The 22,909-nt window shown below is 40.7% G+C and overlaps 1 protein-coding gene and 1 long non-coding RNA gene across 4 annotated transcripts in view; both read left to right on the forward strand.

The window, feature by feature from the left end:
- Nucleotides 1-22,909, forward strand: part of LOC308105620 — a 268,182-nt gene that overhangs the window by 152,535 nt on the left and 92,738 nt on the right. The gene's annotated exons all lie outside the window — the stretch shown is intronic.
- Nucleotides 18,493-21,009, forward strand: LOC308105914 (C-X-C chemokine receptor type 4-like). 3 transcript variants are annotated; one of them, XM_080456878.1, is made up of 2 exons: nucleotides 18,493-18,611; nucleotides 19,258-21,009. In XM_080456878.1, the coding sequence occupies exons 1-2, from the start codon at nucleotides 18,600-18,602 to the stop codon at nucleotides 20,401-20,403; spliced, it is 1,158 nt and encodes a 385-aa protein (XP_080313004.1). In that variant the 5' UTR covers nucleotides 18,493-18,599; the 3' UTR covers nucleotides 20,404-21,009. The 3 variants fall into 3 exon arrangements, with proteins under 3 accessions (XP_080313004.1, XP_080313005.1, XP_080313003.1); XM_080456879.1 differs by having other exon boundaries at nucleotides 18,531-18,629; nucleotides 19,279-21,009; XM_080456877.1 differs by having other exon boundaries at nucleotides 18,535-18,611; nucleotides 19,255-21,009.

Here is a 22,909-nt window from a genome sequence, read left to right on the forward strand (position 1 = left end):
TGCATTAAAAAAGGAGGGTTTTAAAAACAAATGGACTTCCATTTGGTTCCATTTGTGTACTCCTGACAAAATGTGCACGTTCTCAGGTCAGAGGTCTATTAGGCTATCTATCTGAAACCAGATCATGTTGTGATATACATCTACTCTGCCACCATAATGTGGAATGCCCTAACATCATCCATTAAAGGATGTGTAACACTGGTTTCTTTCAAGATGTGCCTGAAAAAGCATCTATCAGGAGACCACATGGGGGGGGGGTAAATGAAAATTTCCCATCTCGTTTGTACATATAGTGTTTGTATTTGTATTTGAATGGTTTATGCTATGTTGATGAATTGCATACATAGGTTAAGTGGCAACTATATATGTATTTATTTATATATACATATTCTATTTGTAGGGCCTAACTACATCTGCTGATATATGAGTAAGTGGCCTCATTTTGTCAGATGATGTGTAAAACCAGATGAATATGTCCCACAGGATGGAGACCATGTCTAATTCTATTACTTTACAAACACGCACACACACACACAAGCGTGTGCACGCGCACACACACACACACACACACACACACACACACCCCCACACACACACACACACACACACACACACACACACACACACACGTTTTGTATTACCATACTTGCGAGGACATCAACATTTTAGGACAGCAATTTTAAGAATGCCATTTTGAAAAGAAAAATGGGAATTTTTAACCCTAATCCGAAAATGGTCGATCTACGCGTAGCTTGTAGATCTGCTATTTTTAGTGCACTACACCGGCGCGTGGCCAAAGTATTAAATCAGGCATATAGCTCCAACCCCAACCTATCCTCTAAACTGCCTAATCCTGAACCTAAACCTCTAAACTGCCTAATCCTAAACCTAATCCCAACCTCAATGTGTTCCTAATTGTAAACTTAACTCTAAAACAGATTTTAATCATTTTATCCATAAAACAACCAACTTCTCTTGTTAGGACCAGCTAAATTGTCCTCTCAGTCTATTTCCTCAACAGTGATGGAAAGTAACTAAGTACATTTACTCAAGTACTGTAATTAAGTACAATTTTGGGGTATTTTACTTATTTCCAATTTTCAATACTTTTACTTCTACTCCACTACATCTCAGAGGCAAATATTGTACTTTTACTCCACTACAATTATTTGAAAATGTTAATTACTAGAAACTTTGAATGTATAGATTATTATTACAAAACATACACTAACCATTTCAGCCCTATGTACTTTGGCTATTTGACAATAGCCGATCTACAAGCTCTCAACACGTCACTTTGCGACGCGTTGTGAGCTTGTAGATCTGCTATTTTCAAAATATTTTGTATACATGCTGAACTTGTGAAATGGGACATTCTGCAAAATGATTACTTTAACTTTTTGGCATGTTTTGATGCCAATACTTTTGTACTTTTACTCAAGTACATTTTTATTTGGCCCTCACAAGTATAGTATTAGTAAGTGCACACACACACACACACACACACACACACACACACACACACACACACACACACACACACACACACACACACACACACACACACAGACATGCACACACACACACGCGCACACACGCACACACCAGACACACCAGACACAGTGCTCCTGGACATAAGTAGCAAGTGGACAGAGCAGAGGGTCAGCTCCCTGCAGATCCTAAGATGCACCCCGAGGCCATGAGGACCCATGATGGATCTGCCATTGATTTGATTTCAAGTGGGGAGTGAAAGCTGTTGTCTGTGGCCTCTGCCAGAGAGGTGAACCATGATTGAGCAATGGCTGTCTAGAGGGTTTGCTCAGGAAACTGTATAAAGTGGAACTGGCCGGGACACGTTGCAAACAATCACCTTTTTGTTGTACCGACCGCTTGGAAAATGAATTGTTGATTCATAGAGTGGAAACAAAAGGGCAGCTAGTCCCAGCTGCCTGTATATATGTGGCCCCGGACGGCTTGGTTAAGGCAATCTCGACTTGTGCTTGTGCTTTTCAAACAAGAAAAATGTTAGGGCACACGAAAGGGTAAAAATGAACATGGATATAACAAAATAACGCCAGATATTTGCATGGCAGTCCTAATACAGACCGTGCGCCCTCCTGACAGTCAGGAACAAATAGTGTGTCAGCCCCGGCGTGCAATAAATATACAAAACAAATCGACTTATCTAAGTACAAGACCAAAGTAAACAAGAGATCACAAACGGGACTCAAGAGATAAACTGGAGCACACACAGCTCTTGCGGTCGTGCAGATGTTATTGATGATAACCTGGAAACCTCCTGTTGACACTACCTGATAATAACACGCTCTGTCGGTTGCCGTGGGGCCTTTGCCTTTTCTGGACACCTCAACCCAAAGCAAATATCCCGCAGCAAATATAAAAGTGTCTGGGGTGCTTGACAGATGATAATCAGTCCAAACAATATGAGTCTGTCTGTCTATTCAGAATGTGAGCGCACTGCTGCTGCAACATCCTGATCTCCAAGCTCTTGGCTCTGATAAGTGATAAGTCAGGTACAGTATAACTCCTTACATCATCAGTGGTATATTTTCATTCAAAGGATCAAACAGGTGGAGTGTGCACAGCCAGCTTGTTCAGGTGCAGGACTTAAAAAAAAAAGCTTGGTCTGACTGCAAAAAAACAACATAAAAAAACCCTGAACAAATTTCTGTTGCTACCAAAACAAGATTGATTGTGGTTGCACTAATTTATCAAAGTTTCGATCGCCGGGATCTTCATCAGGTTCATCTTTCATAGAAACCATTGATGAGTAATTCCAAACTTGATGTTTACTTCCATCACAGAGGGGGATGTTTTATGGCAACCGCTGTCAACATTGGGTTTGATTTATAAGATAGAAAGAAAAGGGGGAAAAAACAGAGGGGTGATAGCAGAAAATAGCTGATCTACAACCTCACAACACACCGCATCCTAATGCGCTATGAGCTTGTAGATCTACTATTTTTGCTTAGGGAAAAATACACAAAAAAGAGATTTGTTTAAATCAAATATATAGTCATATATATATATATATATTTTAAAGATAATGCCTTACATTTTTTATCAAACTGCTAAATTGTGATATTATCAAACATATCAGACAGTCTACATTTAATTCACTCAGAAGCAGGAATACAACATATCCCCACGTGAAAATTAATGACGAGAGGGGGTATATCAAAAGCAAAGGCACGGAACCGTATAATATGCAGCATAATAATTAATTTATTCCTGGCTTGCTGGCAGGGCGACCATAACGCCTGCTCTTCCTCCTGTCATAAACCATTCTGGAAAAAAAGAAGGCCTGGCCAAATAATCAAGTGGGCAACGAACAGGATGTTGGTCTGTGAGCATTCATCGTGGAGTATTATTTACCACACGTCCTTGTTGACACAAAAACACAATAATCCTCGCAGATTTGGGCCAGCGGGAGGGAGGGTAGAAATGGCAACATTCTGTATATCAGCCGGGGGAATCTAAAGTCTTTGCAGTCCTTAGAAAACAGAAGAATTCAATTGTTCTTCAAACTCTGGGAAAATAAACCCAGATGCGGTGGAACACAAAGGGCCCCCAGGTCTTGGGTGAGTACCTCTAGGATTTGACCACGGAGACGGTATATAGGAGAGGAAATTCTATCGGGGGCGAGGGAGCACGGAGTGTTTGTTTACTCAGCTCTGAAAACCCCACCATTTCTATATATTCTCTAGGGATGACTCTCCTTGTCAGCCTCGATCCAAACTAAGGCCTAACGCCACAAGACTCCTGTTCAAGGAGCAGTGGTGGAAAAAGTACTCACATGTTTTATTTAAGTAAAAGTATCAATACTGCAATGTAGAAACACTCTTGTTACAAGTAAAAGTCCGAAGTAAAAATTTACTTGGAGTAAAAGTACAAAAGTATTGAGATCAAAATGTACTTAAAGTACCAAGAGTAAAGGTACTCATTGTGCAGAATGTCCCATTTCACACGTTTTCAAATGTATGAAATGTATTAAAAAATCTTTTGAAAATAGCAGATCTACAAGCTCACAATGTGTCGATGCGACACATTGTGAGCTTGTAGATCGGCTATTTTCAAATGGCCGAAATGTATATAGGGCTGCAGTGGTTAATGTGTGTTTTGTAATAATGATCAAAATTAACTAGTAGAAGTATAAATAACTAGTATGAAGTTTTCATATAATTGTAGTGACAATATTTGACTCTGAGATGTAGTGGAGTAGAAGTAAAAGTGGAAATACTCTAGTAAACCAAAATTTGTACTTAAGTACAGTACTTGAGTAAATGTACTTAGTTTACTTTCCACCACTGTCAAGGAGTTTCTGCATGCTGTTCATCTCTGTCAGGAATCAGACCGTGGTTTACTTTTACTTCTGAGCCTGACTAATTGATACCTTTGTCCTCCTGAAATTAGCTGTGTGGCATTACCACAGCCAAGCGTTGATTTAAAACATATTAAGCATCAAAGCAGTGTGTGTGCACTTGCCTTTGTACCGTATCAAACAGAACACCGAGGAGTGATGTAATTGGCCCTCACTCTGTGCGCCACAGTGATGAGTAGACCAGTGGTTCTCAGCCTGTGGGCCGGGACCCCCAGGGGGTCCTCACATGATTTTTGGGGGGTCCCCCAGATAGAAAATAAAAGGAAAAGAAAATAGACCATTACTGCATCAAAAGTAATCAACAAACTACTATAAAAACTGGTCAAACATTGGCCAAGTTGTCAAATAATATAAGAGAGGTAAACATTTTGAAACTATTTTCACAATATTTATCTGTGGATCCGAGTCAAACTAAATGCAATGCCTCAACTCCTACAATTCCAAGTGCTTGTCAGGGTGGGGCGGTCCCCAGTTCAGATATGCTTATTTTGGGGGGTCCCCAGTTCAGATTATGCTCATTTTGGGCGGTCGCGCCCTGAAAAGGTTGAGAACCACTAGAGTAGACTATAGTAATAAGAGAGTGTAGCTTCATTCAGGGGTCAGGGTTGTAAACTCAGTAAACTCACCCACTGAGAGGCAGCTCAGCAGAGGGAAGAAAATCACCTTTATAGGGACAGGGAATCGAGAATCTGAATCGTTAACTCCAAGAATCAACGTTGTATGGCTCAGAGCTTATTAGTTCCCTTTTTATCAATGCTGACTAGTTTTCCAGTTGCTCAGACAGACAGTTTTACTCATTGCAAAACAATGACATCGATGTATCTACACTGCTGAAAAGCTCATTAAAAAACAACCCTGTAATTTATTTTAACACGTTATTCAATTGTTATTAGACAGGCTGTTCCTAAACTGTGTTCAGACTCAGAGAGATAATAAAACAGCTGAAAACCCTGTGTAGGCCACACTGAAAGTTGATCAGGGATCAATAGAGAAGAATTGCTAATGGATGTTGGTATCATTCAAATCTTATCTGTTCCCATCACTAATTTCAACAGGTGCCTGCCAGTATTTACTTTCTACAGCAGCCCTTTCCTGAAGACAGAAGAGGAAGGAGAAAATACAACAACAAATACAACAACTATTTGTTTTCAGCCGGCTTGGGGGCAGTCAGTACAGACGGACGGTGTCGTCTTTCAGACGTCAAGGCACCAGCGGGTGGTAAAATGTGTCCCTCCAGCCAGGGTTGATATATACTGTATATATACCTCCATTGGTCAGTGTTGCCAGGTCTGCTTATTATAAGCGAGTTTTGGGCTTGTTTTTCCTGTAAAGTCGCCTATAAATATTGGTGCAGAAGTTGCAGGTTGCCAGGGACCCCCGGCCAGGGACCCCTGGCAGTGGCCCTGTGTTGTCAAAATGTTTCAAAGATATTCCACATTTTGCACTTTCTTTTCTCCAAAAGATGTTTTTGCAAATAGCAGCTCTATGAGCTTGTAGATCGTATATAGGTTTGAAGTGCTCATGTGGCTTCTATAGTTGCTTCTTTTGGGCTTGTTTTCATAGATCTCTGCTATCGCAAAATCTGGCAACACTATACCTCCATTGGTATTTTGCTCTCACATCCAACGCTGGACACTAGTGTTCCTCTCACTGCAGACCAGCGCCTCATGTCACTCAAACACGGGATGTTGAAGGCATCAGCGTGCGAGGACGTGCTACATACGTATACATGCCAGCCATATTGTGTCGTTTCTTTTTCCATTCCATTGTCTCTAAATGACAAATGAGAGCTAGTCTTTCTGTGCTGAGTATAGGGGCAATAAATCAGCTCTCTAGCAGCAATGTGCCAAAGGCGACAGGTTTTATGCACAAAGCCTGTTTGTGGAAGCAGAGGTTAAAATGCTGGGTTTATTTAACTCAAATAGTTAATGTTAACGATGAAACTCTGTTAGTGATTGAATGAGAAGAAGTGACTCTGCTAATTCACCAGACATAATATTCACAATAGCAGAATGTCCATTATTACCTGTGTGTCTGCCGTAGTGCCTTAAAATGGTCAAACATGGCAGAATTCCATTCTAAAATGACATATAAGTAAAGAAATTATTGGTTATTGACCACGATTTTCCAAAATAGCAAAAATAACTGATCTTGAATGGTTACATAAATGTATTGGCTATAAAATAGTTAATTAATGCCACACTATATAACACTTTTAAAATTAAATCACATTAATAAATATATATTATGTACTTTTCTCCATAAATAAACACTTTTTTGGGGAGTTTTTCTGAATTTACTTTTTAATCTCAAGCCACAAACTCATAGAATCATCAGGTGTTGCTTAATCTAAAACTTCTATAATTCTTTTCACTGTAGATCCATTGAGGGAAATGAGGAGTGTGTCCTAACAGCAGGTCTATTCCCCTTCTCCCCTCCTCTCTAGAAAGCTTATCCGCTGTCATCTGTCCGCATTGTCCTTCTTATCTCTGAACATCAGGGCTGAGCTCAGCATTGGGTATTGCATTGGGAGGAGTGAAGGGGGACCGTATACTCCTCTCCTGAAGCCTGCCAGAGCAGATGGAGCACCTCCAACTACAACAAGAGGCCTGGATGGAAGCTTTTTTGGCCTTCTGTTGCACACAGGTGCTACACAAGTCAAAAGAGGTCTAGTACTAAAACCACAGAGAATGATCACTCAAGCATAGGTCTTCACACTCTGTTGCTGTATGGCCATAGGTAGATGTGACTGATGTAAGTGACTTTCCACTGCACAGTAACATCTTCTATGTACATTTTACTCTGAGGGTGTAAACATGGACCTGCGAGGTTCATTTGGGAGGGTAAAAATGGGTCGATTGGGTCCATTTTTATTCTCGCGAGTTACTGTATAAGTGAGGATTTTACTGTTTGAGTTTGTCATTATCATGCAAACGATAAACCACCTCTTTTAAAAAATAGCAGATCTAAAAGCTCACAACACGCTACTTTTGAACTTTTTGTGTAATTTTTGGGGAAATCTTTGCTTACAACGACATGCCCAACATAGAGATCGGCAAAATTCTAATTGATCAGAAGCAGCAATGTTTAAATGAACTGTATACAGTATATATTGGAGATCAGCATGAAAGGGCACTACAAGGCACCAGCTTGGCATGCAGCGACCAGTGTGGCAGCAATTTAAGGCTGTTGCAAAGCAAAACCACATTTTAGACGTTGGTGCATCAGGAAAGGGAACGCTTGCATTTATCATGGACTCATAAGAGAACACCCTTCCTCTGTAATATCAAGCTGCCGTTGCCCAACCTCCCCTGTGGCTTGTTTTTGAGTCTATGCCAAAAAAAGTGGGTATACATTTCTCCTCAACACCTCGAGGGCAGTGTCACCCATTTCACTTTTTATTGGCTCATGCAAGCCTCTTTTTTTTTCTTCTTCTAATTCTGCGTGGATTCCATGTCATGACAGGCAAGGCTCAACATAATCTTTGCAGAGATGTTTCAGAAGGACCAACCGCCTTCTTCCTGTTGTTGCCCACAGACTATCAAACTAAGATACTGATGAATGATTGTTTTGTGATGTTTGCTTTTTATGAAGAAATACTACATCTTGTGAAGGGGATGCCAACATGAAAATAAACATAATCCACTCACACTAGCAGGGATAGGGAGAAACTGTGGCTTGTGATACAAAAGGAGAACAATATCCATCAAATGGGCAGTAGCACAAGATAAAGAAACTGAATGATAAACAGCAAAACAGTCTAGCCGGCACGGAGTGGAACCGGGGACACTCTAAAGAAGGAGATTTGCGCCCATTTGCAGTGGTGGAAGAAGTACTCACAGTACACTTTACTTAAGTAAAAGTATCAATACTGCACTGCAGAGATGCTCTGTTACAAGTAAAAGTCTGGAATTTAAAATTGACTTGAGTAAAAGTGCAAAAGTATTGGTATCAAAATGTACTTAAAGTACCAAAAGTAAAAGTACTTCTTTGCAAATAGCAGAGCTTGTAGATCGGCTATTTTCAAATAGCCAACATTTAACCAACATTTAACTGAGATGATGCATACCTGCACTTTATCAAATTTGTACTTAACGATACTACACATGCTGCTTGTCCATGCTGTAATGTTTCAATGTAATCGTATCGTTTCTGAGAGCTCCACACAATGCGTCATGAGCCTATAGATCGGCTATTTTCCAATGCCCAAAATGTAAATAGGGCTGGAGTAGTTAATGCATGTTTTGCAATAATAATCTAAATCTACAAAGTAACTAGTAACTAAAGTTTTCAAATAATTGTAGTGGAGTAAAAGTACAATATTTGCCTCTGAGGTGTAGTGGAGTAGAAGTAAAAGTATAGAAAAATGGAAATACTCCAGTAAAGTAAAAATTCCTCAAAATTGTACTGTGGTTCAGGTCGGCAGGTCACAGCTGCCAGTAGAAGAGATATGTTTTAGCAAGCTCAGGAGAAGACATCAAATGAATTACTGTTTTCCTGTAGCCAATTATGAGCGGACCATCAGAGAAGAGCAAGTCAGTCTATCATCTGTGTGCTTTGCTGGTGTAGGATGTATGTGTATGTTGTGTGACTGTTACAGCGCTGTAAATAAATCTTTCTATTATCACTTAACATTGTATCTGAGTCAAGGTTTTGCTGATCTTTTGAGAGTTTCTAATTACGCTAGACTTAACGACTGAAATCCATAAATTGTAAGCAAGGATTTCCACATCAGTACTTACATTCCACCACTGCTTATGTGCCACAAGGCACGAAGTGGATAGGTATGGTAAAGGTAATTTGCCAACACAGAGGAAAATTATATAACCTAGAAAAAAGAAATAGTTTAACAACTTTCAACCTGGTATCCCTATTTTGAGTTGTGAACAGTGTTTTTTTTAAATATATTTCCCCACATATTTTCAAAAATAAAAAAGGGAAACTATCTGATCTACAAGCTCACAGTGCATTGTGAGCTTATATATATGTTGTTTTCGTTATGAATACAGGCGTGCTTTGAAAATTTGACTTGTACCTTGCACCTTGGGCATAAAAAGCTTGAAAACCACTGGTCATAGAGTGCATAATCCATTACCTAGACCTATAGATGATATCCCACTCACTCGCCATGCAAATTTCAGAGTAGGAATAGTACATTCCATAAGATGGATCATTGTTCCAAGAAAAAGAAAAAGAAACAAAATGAACTGTATTGTAATAAATGACTTAGGCTTGGAGCAGTACACACAATAATGTGTGCATGAGCTGTCAGTGATATTTGATCATGATCCCAAAGCAACAAAGAGAAACCACTTTCACCTGTTCTTCTCAATGAGGAAAATAATTACTTTCCAAACTCCCCACTGGAACTAAAACAACACATATTTCACACACACATATTGCACTGATATGCAACAAAATGGACATTTTAAACGCTAGCCGTGGAGTAATAGAATTTCATGAAGTAATATGAAAAAACAAACTGGATGGTAACCATTCTCTCTCCTTAAAATGCGGTGAAAGCAAAAACTTTTTGTTCAGACAAGTTTGGAAGGCATTCCTTAGTGGGGGGAAAAAGAAAAAAGAAACAGGCAGCCAAGAATAAATTGTTGTTGAAATGCGAGTACAACAGCAAACTACAAGTCTCTGTTTATACAGAGAAGTCAATTTGGTAATATACGGTACACTTCAATACTACTGTTATAAAAGAACACAAATTGCAACACTGAATTTAATCTGACCCATAGTTTTATATTCTGGAGATTTACATAACATCTTAAATGGAATATTGTTACAACAGGGTCTTCAATTGGGTGAAATGGAATTCACTGAATTGCTATCAGGTTTGTTTAAATATATGTAAACATATTACATTCATAAGAGGGTCCCGGAATGTATTTCCTTATGAATAATAAAACAAAATTGACCTTGATTGAGGTCAAGGAAATAGCTTTCAAAGAGCCAACATATCCAAGCCCATAGCAAAGTAGGAAGTCTAGGAAAGGAAGGGCCATGCCAAGATAACACAAGCTTTGTCTTTAGAGTGGGACTATTGTTGAGAATCCAGCCCTTTCTTAAACACAAGCTTGGGGCCAGCTGGGGGCTTTTTCAAATGGTTTTGTGAGTGAAATATAATCAGCAATTAATATATTTCACTTTGGCAACTTTATGTAAAAAAGATTCAATACCAGTTATAAAATACAACTCCTAAAATAAAAATATTTTGTGCTTGCTTAATATCTGTATTTGTCCTATGATAATTCATATACCTGAGTATCATTCTTCAAGTGTAATATTCATGACTGAGGCTGGATGCACCTTCATCATCGTTTCCTTGAATGGAAGGAGAAACAGGATTAATTCCTAAAAAGCCAACTTGATTTAAGTTTCAGTTTGGAAACAAGGTTTTCAATGTGTGATTTGATTTAGGATACATAACACTGACTTGACTGATTGATTGGTTGGTTGGTTGGTTGATTGATTGAATTTGATTGATGGCTTGATTGATTTTATTTGATTGATTGATTGATTTGAATTTGAATACGTTATTAGTCAGAAATGTAAACAGCATGTGGTACAGAGACATGAAGGTTAAAAGGATAACATTAAAAAGGTCCTGGGGACTTCCATTCATATTTTAACCCCTTGAGCAGTTCTAAGATTTTAGAGATTAGAGGTTAACTCCATTTAAAAATAGCTTTAATTTGTATTTGCTTGGATTTATCTCCAACACCAACTTAAGATGAGTTCAAATGGGACAGAACCACATCAAAAGCAGACCGCAGGAATCCGCAGGCTTGTACTATCGAAGGGGAAGTGCGGCAACGGTATAATTTGCATTAAATAATGACAAAGATTATTTACATATATGGAGAACAGCAGTGGTACCCTAGTGTGGTACCCCTGCATGGGGCTTTAGCCTCGTCACAGAAGACAAACCCCTGACAAAGGAGAGCAGAAGAAAACAAGCATGTGGGATGGATGTTTCATCCCACTTGGCAGCCTCCCATCCCCTCCCAAGAGACACCTTGTACACAGACCATGACTACTCTCTGCACTACTCTCCTGAGAGAGCTCAGCCTGACCGATGCCTGGTTTTGTTGGGTCAGATGCCGATCCCGATTTTGGAGAGTCCTCTTGTCCAGTGGTTCCCAAACTGGCTGGTCGGGACCCCCAGGGGGGTCCCCAAATTATTTGGGGCGGTCCCCAGATGATTAGCTTAATGTGCAACATTGTTTTCTAACTCAACAGTAAACAAACCAACATATAGTATAAGTGTATTAAGGGTATCTGGCACATTTCTAAAGTTCAAATTTAATGACTTGTAAGACCTTTTTAATAACAAATTGGCCAAATTGTCAAATATTACGTGAGAAAGGGACAAACAGCCGATCTACAAGCTCACAACGGTGAGCTTGTAGTTCGGATATTTTCTCAATGTTTATCTGTGGAACCGAGTCAAACTAAATGTAATGCCTCCACTCCTACAATTCCAAGTGCTTGTCAGGGTGGAGGGTCCCCAGGTAAAAATATGAATATTTTGGGGGGTCGTGGGCTGAAAAGTTTGGGAACCTTTGCTCTAGTGTCTAGTCCCCTGATTGCCGATGTTTGAATGTATATATTCTTTGTCAATTTTCTAATCAATTTCATCATTTAAATGTTTTTGTTTGAGAACATTCAACATATGCAAAACTAAAAAAATATCACTAATAGCTTTATCTAACCACTTAAGCCCTATTCATTTTTATTATAATTTTTATAACCAATCTACATGCTTGCAACTGTGAGCTTTGTAGATCGGCTATTTTTGAGAATTTCTAAACAGGGCTTAAGTTGTTAAATAAAAAGTTTATTTCTGTTTATTAACCTTTGAATATGTTCTCCAGGGAAACCAGATTGAAAGTGGTAAAAAAAAAAAAAAATCATTATTTGCTGATACCGATGTCTTAAAAAAAAGTCAAGCAATGGCTGGTAGATCGGCCAAATGGATATATCGGTCAGACTCTACGAGAGACACTCTCTGTACATAGACCATGGAGAGATGGAAAAACATAGGTACCCCGAGCCTTCACTGATAAACGCAGATATAAATGTTATGCATTCCAGCATGAATGCTGAAAATACCACATACCATAACATGCAGGCACATTCCAATTCATATGAGTCACACGTGTAAGAACACAGGATTCTAAAGGGCGCGAAAACAAGATTCCCTGAGCATTACCTGACATTCAGGTACAAATATTTTCCCACACATCAAAATATAGACAAAAAGGACTGCTATGAAAAGAGATTCAAAACTTCCCTGTGTGTTTATAACTGGATGATTTAGACCAGAGGTCTTCAACAGGGGGTCCGGAACCCCTAGGGGGTCCTCAGAGTTAGGCTACTACAGGGGGTCAGCCAAATCTTTGTGTGATTTTTACATTAACCACTTCAACCAAGCATCCCTGTTCTGAGGAGAACTTTAGCCGAAAATAGCAGATCTACAAGATCACAACGCCTCGCAGCGCTTGTAGATCTGCTATTTTCGGCATAGAGGTTTGGTGTAGATGGGAAAAAGAGCAAAACAAGTACAGATCCAGAGGTCAAGTTTACTAAGTATTGAGGGTTTAAGTGGTGAAATGTATGAAAATCCACATTAACATGAATCCAACATGATAGTGCTGTCAAACAAGTCTATGAAGCTATCTGAAATCTATGAAATGAAATGAAATCTGCAACACAATGTTATTCAATATGTAGTGGGGGTCCCTGCATCATCTCTCTCTCTCGGCTAGGGGGTCCTTGGCCTGATTTAGACTGAAATAATGTGCGTGAGAGTGAAAGCAGTTCACTAAAACCAAGCATCAGATGTTTGCCCTTTACTTAATCAACCGTCAGCGAAAACGGGACTCTTTGCAAGACAGAAAGAAGAAAAAAATCCCCCAAATCTCACCGTTGTTCCAGTCCCACAAATATGCAGCCTACAATGCATTGGCAAGCACGCACAGGTGAGCCATGGTTCATGAATAAAGAAAAAAATCATAAAGCTATCATGTACAGAGTTGACATACACATAACCCACCTGGCAATCCCCAGACAGGAGATTAAAGGTATTTGGGATGAGCTACCCAAACCCTTTTATATGTGTTTAGGGCCGACACCCCGAGTGAGCTTCAACAACAAAGAGAACATGTTATTTTGTATGTGGTGATTTGAAGGAGAAGGGGGGGGGGTGTAGTGAAGGTGATATTTGAGCAGTGGTATACCATTATGAAAATGATCTGACTTGCTATGGGCTCCTCTCTGGGTGAGTTGTAACTGGATGACTGACTGTGAGTGGCATTCAGCGTTGCCAGATTGTATGAGAGAAATAAGCAACCAGGTCTGTGAAAACAAGCCCCAAAGAAGTGACTATAGGCCAGCCACGTGAGCACTTTAAACCTATATACATCGGCTATTTGAAAATAGCCGATCTACAAGCTCACAAAGCGTCACGCAACCGCAACAATAAATATTTACAAGCAACTTTACAGAAACACAAGCCCAAAGTCGCTTATAATATGCAGACTTGCCAACACTGTTGCTGATGTTCAGTGGTGGAAGAAGTACTTTTGGAAATACTTTATTACCAGTAAAGGTTCTGCATGCACAATGTTAAAAGTGTACTTATGTACAGTACTCTAGTTACTTTCCATGAGTTGGAACTGGGTGACTGTGACTGTGTCTGGCATTGTTGACTGAACAGCTCTGTTCACCCCTCTCTTTATCTCACAACAAGCATTCTTCTGCCTCATTTCAATACCCATTCTTCACCGAAGAGCCCCCCAACCCCCCACCCCTGCCACTCACACTTGCTATGATTTGTATTCTAAGTGGGCTCATGGACCTTTTCTAAGACCCCTGCTGCCTGCCTACCGATCGCAATCTGCAGCCTTGTTGCATCCAAGGAGGCACAGAGGCTGCAGAATATATCCATTTGAAGGCAAACACACCCAAAATACTTGTGTTTCTATGAGAATAATAGACATTCAGTTGAAATGCAATCAAATGATAAGCTACACACAGACACTACAACAGCCAAAAAAAGGAAAACATCAACAAGTCAGTTGTGTAAGACGATCGATTATCGTGCAGACACAATATCATTCTGAATTCATTACTCAGCTTTGAAAAGTCCATAAATCATAGTAGTTACAGATAAAGTTGACACAACAGTTCTTTACAGTTCATGTCTCTACTTGGTCTGATACACAGCAAGAATAAAACATTATTATTTTGTTGATAGACTACATGTTGCAGTCAGAGCGGTGCTTCTCAAAGTGGGGTCCAGGGACCCCCAGGGGGCCTGGAGGGGCTACTTCCAGGGGGTCCCCAGCAAATTAGTTATAATATAGCAACAAAATCAGTTTAACCTCTTCGATAACCGATCTACCAGCAAAGCAATATGTTGTGAGCTTGTAGATCTGCAATAAAAAAAAAATGTTTTGGAAACATTTTAACAACATAAATCTTGTATGGGCGTCCCTGGCTCAAAACCTTTTCCGATGGTGGTCCGCAGCCAAATATACATCTACATTTGGGGATCCTTGACATGAAAAAGTTTGAGAACCACTGCTGTAAGGAGTTAAAATAATATTCCGGACTTGATTGCGTAGGTAGATGATAGATTACATGCTGCAGAGAACAAACAATGCAAGAAGGGGCACAGACTTGTGCCAAAGACTCAAACGTGTCTGAAACTTTTGATAAGATTCTCTTTGTCTCTGTTATTTGAGACTGTCTGAAATGCCAGAATGACATAAAAGAGTTTTTGAACCCCAAGTTGGATTCCTCCCAAAGGATAAACCTTCCACCGGTCTGCCACTCAAGTCTAGCTCCTTGGCAAAGTTACACCTATGAATCAGTTCTTTCTTGTCATGAAGATTATTTCTCTACCATATGTTGCTTCTACACATAACCTATTCTTTCTGCTTAAAATCAACATGAATGAGCTATTATGAATATAAAAATGAAGACATTTCACAGAATTTCACAAGATTTTGATATGCTATTTTATGAATACCAAGTTACAAACCCTCAAGACAAATGCAAATACAATACTGAGACATTATCAGATTACACTGTCTGCGACCGCTACAGGAATTAGGCCCTGGTAGTACTATTGTTCAAACCTGATAATCTCTTGTTAATGTGTTTCTAAACTATGACTATGAATTAGTTGAGCTATAAAATAATAATTACTGGATTATCTTATTGTTCTGAATAACCATGTATTCATAGTCAGTTGTTTAAAGGGGTGAGTGCTTAGAATGCATACAGGAAAGGGACTTTCCATTTCAATTTGTTTCTTTTTCCAGACAATGCAAATGAGTGATGCAACACTGCACACATTAGTGAGAACTCAACTCACTTGCTTATTTCTATTAAAAAAAAGGAAAATAAAAAAAGGTCTATACTCTTCACCTGCAGAATGAAAAACAAAAGTTGTTTTCAATGTAATTCCCCTGTGAACAGAAAGTAATTTGGAAGAAACCCAGTGGCTTTGACTTCCAGACACTGATAGCAGAAAAGCAGTTTGCTACTGAATGGATTTGATAAGAGCAACATACCAATACAGTGGGCATTCTCTCCTGGGCAGACTCCCCTGTGCCAACTCCTCAGGGGCCCAGACACTGCACACAGGCAGACTCTGGCAACACAGATAGAGCATTTCATTAGATTAGCCGGTAACACTGCAACAACTTTGATAAGCATTGAAAGGCTAATACATTATTTAAATCTGATATGAATTAGTAGGCCTAAGTGTGTTAATGAACGTCTGGATTAATGGTGATCATTGGATTACTTGATGATAATTGGTGGATTAACCAGTTAGAACCTCTCTAGACTTAGTAAAATGGACCCGAGTTGCACTGTACTTGGTGTGTTATTTTTCCAATCTATGTCAAATCTCTTTGCCAAACAAATTGCTGATCTACAAGCTCCAAAGAGATGCGTTGTAAGATGCGTTTGGCGAATGTTCCCCCCAGTATATAAATGCTGGGGTTCAAGTGGTTAATAGATTATTCAACTGTTGTAACATTTTAGACAGCATCCAAGGCCAGATGGTTTCAAGTTAAACACGCGAGAGCTTTTCTGTAAATGTGATCATGGAGGATTCACACTTCAACACAAGCAAAGGGCCATACATCTGTGGGACCGATGACGTGGATAGACTCATACAATCAATCACTACTATCACATATCAAAGAGAGCAGTAACAACATTTGCAAGCCACACATGGCACGTATCCAGTTTCAAAAGTGGCCACAATGTTGGTCGAGATCAGAGCTGAGAAGGTGGAGAGAGCTCTGTGTGGCCTATAGTTCTGTCATCGCTCTACTAAACTGAAATCAGAGAGGGTGAGAGCGCTGTGGTGAGACTTCAGTATTAAGAGAATGAACACCCTTCTCAGTGGCACCCTACACTGTGCGCTGCTTGAAAGAAGTACCACATAAGAGTGTGCGGTTCTTTTCAGATCCAGAGGGGTCAATCAGCACTTGGGAAGGCAGACATAACAGCACTTAAAATGTGGCAGGATGTGTGTGTAGAAGAAGGGTGGAGAGAAACATATAGACTCGGGTGGTGAAAACTAGTACTAGACTTTAATTCTCACATCATAATAGCCTAACATAGGCGACGGTGCACACACTGTCACCGAGTGATTTGTATACAGAATGAAATGTGAGGCTGAAGTATACAAAAAAGACCGCTCTAATTTTCCACTCCCCCTCTGGAGCAAAAGAGGCAAAAACAGGGGATTCTGTTGGGTTGGAAATGAAAGTGCAGTGGTGGAAAAAGTACTCAAATATTTTATTTACGTAAAAGTATCAATACTGCAATGTAAAAATACTCTGTTACAAGTAAAAGTCCGGAATTCAAATTTTACTTGAATAAAAGTATTAGTATAAAAATGTACTTAAAGTACCAAAAGTAGATTTTCTAATATATAAAAATCTTTAACACATATTTGCCTCTGAGAGTAGTGGAGTAGAAGTAAAAGTAACCTACTTGTAGTAGGCTAATTGGAAATACTCCAGTAAAGTAAAAGTAACTCAAATTTGTACTTCAGTATGGTACTTCAGTAAATGTACATAATTACTTTACACCACTGGGCAAGTCAAGAGAGGCAAAAAGAGGGGCTTCTGTTGGGTTGGAAATGGAAGTGTGTAAACAAACTCCTTTCTCACATCACACTCTCTCTTCACATGACGTTAGTGACACACTGTCAGTCTGTCACTGATCACAACACATCGTTTTCATTTTATAGTGCCCGATTTGGAGACGTCTGCGACGCGGCTTGCGCGTCGTCTGTCAACCCCACCCATGGCCATGGGTGTCACTCACACCCCACACGCGCTCCTCCTCGGTGTTGCCAGGTCTGCTTATTATAAGCGACTTTGGGCTTCTTTTTCTGTAAAGTTGCTTGGATTGATTGATTGATTGAATACTTTATTAACAGTTCACAAAGACAAGCACAGTGAAGCACAGTTCAATGCAAGGTCTGTTATGAGGAGAAACCCAAGAAATTGCTTGTTTCCATTGGGATCCTTTGTACTCAATTCATTGAACATTGTAAATGTAAATTGTAAATATTGGTTTGTTGCAGGTTGCAGTTTTTTGGACTTGTTTCTAAAGTGTAGTTGTTTATTTGGGCTTATTTCTAAAGTGTAGTTGCTTATTTGGGCTTGTTTCACAATTTTTTTTATTGTGTCATGTCATGGACCCCCACATTAATATATTTGTCCCCTAGGGAGCCCCCGTACCAGATTTGTGTTGTTAGAATGTTTCAATATTATAATCTTCCAAATATTCCAAATTTGTGTTGTGAATGTGAGCTTGTAGATCAGCTATTTTCAACGTATACAGTATATAGGTTTAAAGTGCTCATAATAATGGCCTAGTGCCCTATAGTTTCTTCTTTTGGGCTTTTTTTTTCCTAGACCTGGTTGCTTGTTTCTCACATAATCCTGACAATGCTGATGCTCCTCCTCAGCACCTCAGACTCAAAGGGGGAGATGTTAAGGGGAGGGGTTAAGGGGCGGGGTTAGGGCCAGGGGTTAACAGTATTTATGAGTGCAGGTCCCTTGAATTTACTACTAGTCTACTACTAGCCTTGGAGACCTACTAACCACACACACCCCAGACAACACATTTTACACTCACAGCCAAAATGTCATATGAGGTGAGTTTTCATTTGTTTGTTTTTTATTTATACTGTTCTCAGTGTTCTGGGTTGTTGGTTTATTCTAGATTACCTGGGTTTTTGTTTTTAATCAGGCTGTAAAGCCTATTTAACTTACAGCTGACGTTGTTTTGAAATAACAAAAGGCACCAAAATGATTATAAATCCATTATCATTCAGTGCACTAATATTCAGACAAATTGTGTTTCTTGTGTTTCACTGATTCAGTGTTGCCATGTCGGCTTATTATAAGCGACTTTGGTAGTTGCGGCTTGCGGTTTTTCGGGCTCGTTTCTAAAGTGTGCTTGCTTATTTAGGCTTGTTTCCAAAAAAAAATAATTATTATTTAAACCAGTGGTTCTCAAATATTTCCATGAAAAAAGTTTTGTGCCAGGGAGCATTCGTGTTGTTTTAGAGTAGAATGTTAAAAAAATATCCCAATTTTTATTTCAAGAGCTTTTGAAAATAGCAGATCTACAAGTGATCGGTTATTTTCAAATAGTCGAGGCATATAGTTTTTTTATGGGCTCATGTGGCATATAAGTTGCTTCTTTTGTGGCTTGTTTTCCTAGACATGGTTGCTTATTTCTCTCCCAAAATATGACAAACCTTTCTAACCTAAATCCCATCTTTGTGCTTCCAGCAGCATGTGTTCGTGTTCGAGGAGAACGAGTACGACAACTCCTCGGACGGGTCCGGGGAGTTTGACATGACGGGGGTCGACTTCGAGGAGCCCTGCGGCCGGGCGCTCAGCGACGAGTTCTACCGCATCTTCCTGCCCACGGTCTACGGGATCATCTTCATCCTGGGCATCATCGGCAACGGCCTGGTGGTGGTGGTCATGGGCTACCAGAAGAAGGTCAAGACCATGACGGACAAGTACCGCCTCCACCTCTCCGTGGCCGACCTGCTCTTCGTCTTCACGCTGCCCTTCTGGGCCGTGGACGCCGCCTCCAGCTGGCACTTCGGCGGCTTCATGTGCGTGTCCGTGCACGCCATCTACACGGTCAACCTCTACTCGTCCGTGCTCATCCTGGCCTTCATCAGCTTCGACCGCTACCTGGCGGTGGTGCGCGCCACCAACAGCCAGGCCACGCGCAAACTCCTGGCTGATCGCGTGATCTACGTGGGCGTGTGGCTGCCCGCCGCCCTCCTCACAGTCCCTGACCTGGTTTTCGCCAAAGTGCAGGACATGGAGGCCCAGCCGGACGACATGTTCTCCGGCGCGATGGACGGCATGCCCGGCATGGAGACCCAGGGCTCGCGGATCATCTGCCAGCGCGTGTACCCGCAGGCCAACTCCACGCTGTGGGTGGCGGCGTTCCGCTTCCAGCACATCCTCGTGGGCTTCGTGCTGCCCGGGCTGGTGATCGCCACCTGCTACTGCATCATCATAGTCCGGTTGTCGCAGGGCTCCAAGGGCCAGGCGCTCAAGAGGAAGGCGCTGAAGACCACGGTGATCCTGGTCTGTTGCTTCTTCGGCAGCTGGCTGCCCTACTGCCTGGGCATCACCGTGGACACGCTCATGATGCTGGGCGTCATCCCGCAGAGCTGCGCGCTGGAGAACGGCGTGCAGAAGTGGATCTCTATCACCGAGGCCCTGGCGTACTTCCACTGCTGCCTCAACCCCATCCTCTATGCGTTTCTGGGGGTCAAGTTTAAGAAGTCCGCCCGGAGGGCGCTTACGTTCAGCAGCAGGTCGAGTCAGAAAACGACTCTCATGACCAAAAAGCGAGGGCCTATTTCGTCCGTGTCCACCGAATCTGAATCGTCGAGTGTTTTGTCTAGTTAACAGACACGGAGACATTCAGGACAGGAGCCTTTTTTTGGCTTGAGACTCTCAGGGGAAAACAAAAAGACTATGCATTCATTTCAAAGGACTTACTACATTTTTGTACATTTGTAAATATTAGACATTCTGTTTTATTGCGTTTTTTACTGTAATATTACTTGATTCTTTTTTATATTGTGGTTTTTAAAGTCTTATATATGCCCTCAAGGCATATCCTCAGGCAGAGCCTGACTTCCATTCACTGTCCCCCCCATGGCTGGTTGAACTGTAGCTATTGATTTTGCAACCAAGACTTGTTTTTTCATGACTTGTCAAGGCTACACATCATTATTGGGGGGAAAAGCTGCACCTTTTCTGTTTTTTCTTTGGTAAGGGATTGCATGGGTGCTTTTGAATATCTGTACGTACAACATCTTAGCATTTGTGCATTTGCACTTAAGTTGAGTGATTATCAGAAAGCTATTATTTATTGCTGTCATTCACATTGGACTTTCTGTAAAAAACGTGTGGTGCTTTTTTATATATACCCTGTGTTGGTATAATGTCAATTTTGTATTTACTTTTTTTCAGTTTTGTACAGAAAAATAAATACTTTACCCTTTTTAATTATTGTGCCGTGTGCATTTGTCAACCTAAACCTCACTTCAGGCCAGGGAGCGAGGATGCCCTCAGGGTTGGGGCGGGGGGGGGCTGGTAGAGTGAAGCTTGACACACACACACACACACACACACACACACACACACACACACACACACACACACACACACACACACACACACACACACACACGGACTCTCTACCTCTCTCTACCTGATCCGGCGTCTGGAGAGTATAGGAGAAGGACTGAGCAGGAGAGGGGCCCTGTAATTGGAAGAACATCTGTGCACTTTTTTTTTTTTTTACATCTTAAGCAACCGTGACCCAAACGCCAGAATCCTCTGTCACAATTAGCACCCATATGGCTTCTCAACAGAGAAAATAACATGTTAAGTTCCCATCTCTCGTTCCCATCACTCGGTGGAGATATACTGCCTTTATTATGTTAGGCTTGTAAATGCGTATTATCTCCATTCACTTGACAAACCTGAAGGGGCCAAACAGGTCAGAGGGTCAACCCCCAGTCCTTTCTCCCTGAGAGTTTCTGCCAAGACTTAAACACTATAAAACCAGAATAATAACGTTCAAACTGAATTATGCCGCGCAAATGAGGCAGATGTGGCTTTTGTGGATCCTGTGGCTACACAAAATGATATCCGCTGAAATCACTTTCACTGACATGCATGCAAGAAAAGAAAAAAAGAAAAGTCACGTTAATCTTTGCCTGCTTATTTGTAATGGGTGGTAAAGATTCTATGGTGGTTCTCAAACTTGTAATAAGTATTTGGCCATGGACCCCCATCTGAAAACATGTTGTGCCAGGGATCCTCATACAAGATTTGACTTTCAAAAATATTCCAAATGTGACATTTTTTTAAAGATTAAAAAACAAACAAACCGATCTACAAGCTCACAAAGACTCACATTTAGGCGTGTTGTGGGCTTGTAGATCGGCTATTTTCAATTTGCCAATGTATATGGTTGAAGTGGTTTAACTGATTTTTATGCTACATTCACACATTTTGCTGGGGACCCCCTCAAGGACACCTGGGGGTCCCCGGACCCCACATTGAGAACCACTGATGGAGAGATGTTCAAGGTGGAAAGTAAACCAAAGGCAGCTGGCAACAACAAAGGATGTCAAGAAGAATGAGGTCGTCAAATAGCTCCTGTGCATTGTGGTGCTGCCATTCATCCAAGCTTCCAGCTAGGACACATTTCCATTTCTTTACCTTTGTAAAATAAAAAGGTGTGAAGTACAGCTATCAAGCACTGAGCTTTATTATGGACATTTTTTCCTGAGCTATAGGTGCTCACACACACACAGTCAACAGGATAACAACAAGAGGTGCTTTATTGGGTTGAACAATGCAGAATGATTCTATGCTATTAGCATAAAACCTCAGCTGCCTCAGTCTGAATAATGGGCACACAGGCCAATTACACAGCGCTGAGTTCAGCTGAGCTCTTCTGCTTCTCTAACCACCAAAAATAAACTAGTGAACTGACTGGTGGCTTCTGGTTTACCAAGGTTTACCACATTGTTGGTTAGATGAGTTGTAGATGATGCATCTTTGCTTTTCAGCTCGCGCTGCTTCTGCATTACTTACCTATTACCTTTACACAATGGTGCCTTTAAGATAAGATTTACTGACCAACCACAACGTGGAATGCCCTGACACCATCCATTAAAAGATCTAAATCACTGGTTTCTTTCAAAACTAGCCTGAAAAACCACCTATCAGGAAACCACAAGGGGAGGTAAATGCATTTTCCCATAGAAAGGAGGTGTCATTCACTGCCAATGTTTTTCCTTATTCTCATTTGTACATATAGTGTTTAGTATTTGTTGATGACATGTATTATTGTGTTATTTTTCATGCTATTTATTTATTTTTGTTCATGCTA

Source organism: Gymnoscopelus braueri (genome assembly GCF_963280865.1).
Source record: "Gymnoscopelus braueri genome assembly, chromosome: 18".
Taxonomy (NCBI): domain Eukaryota; kingdom Metazoa; phylum Chordata; class Actinopteri; order Myctophiformes; family Myctophidae; genus Gymnoscopelus; species Gymnoscopelus braueri.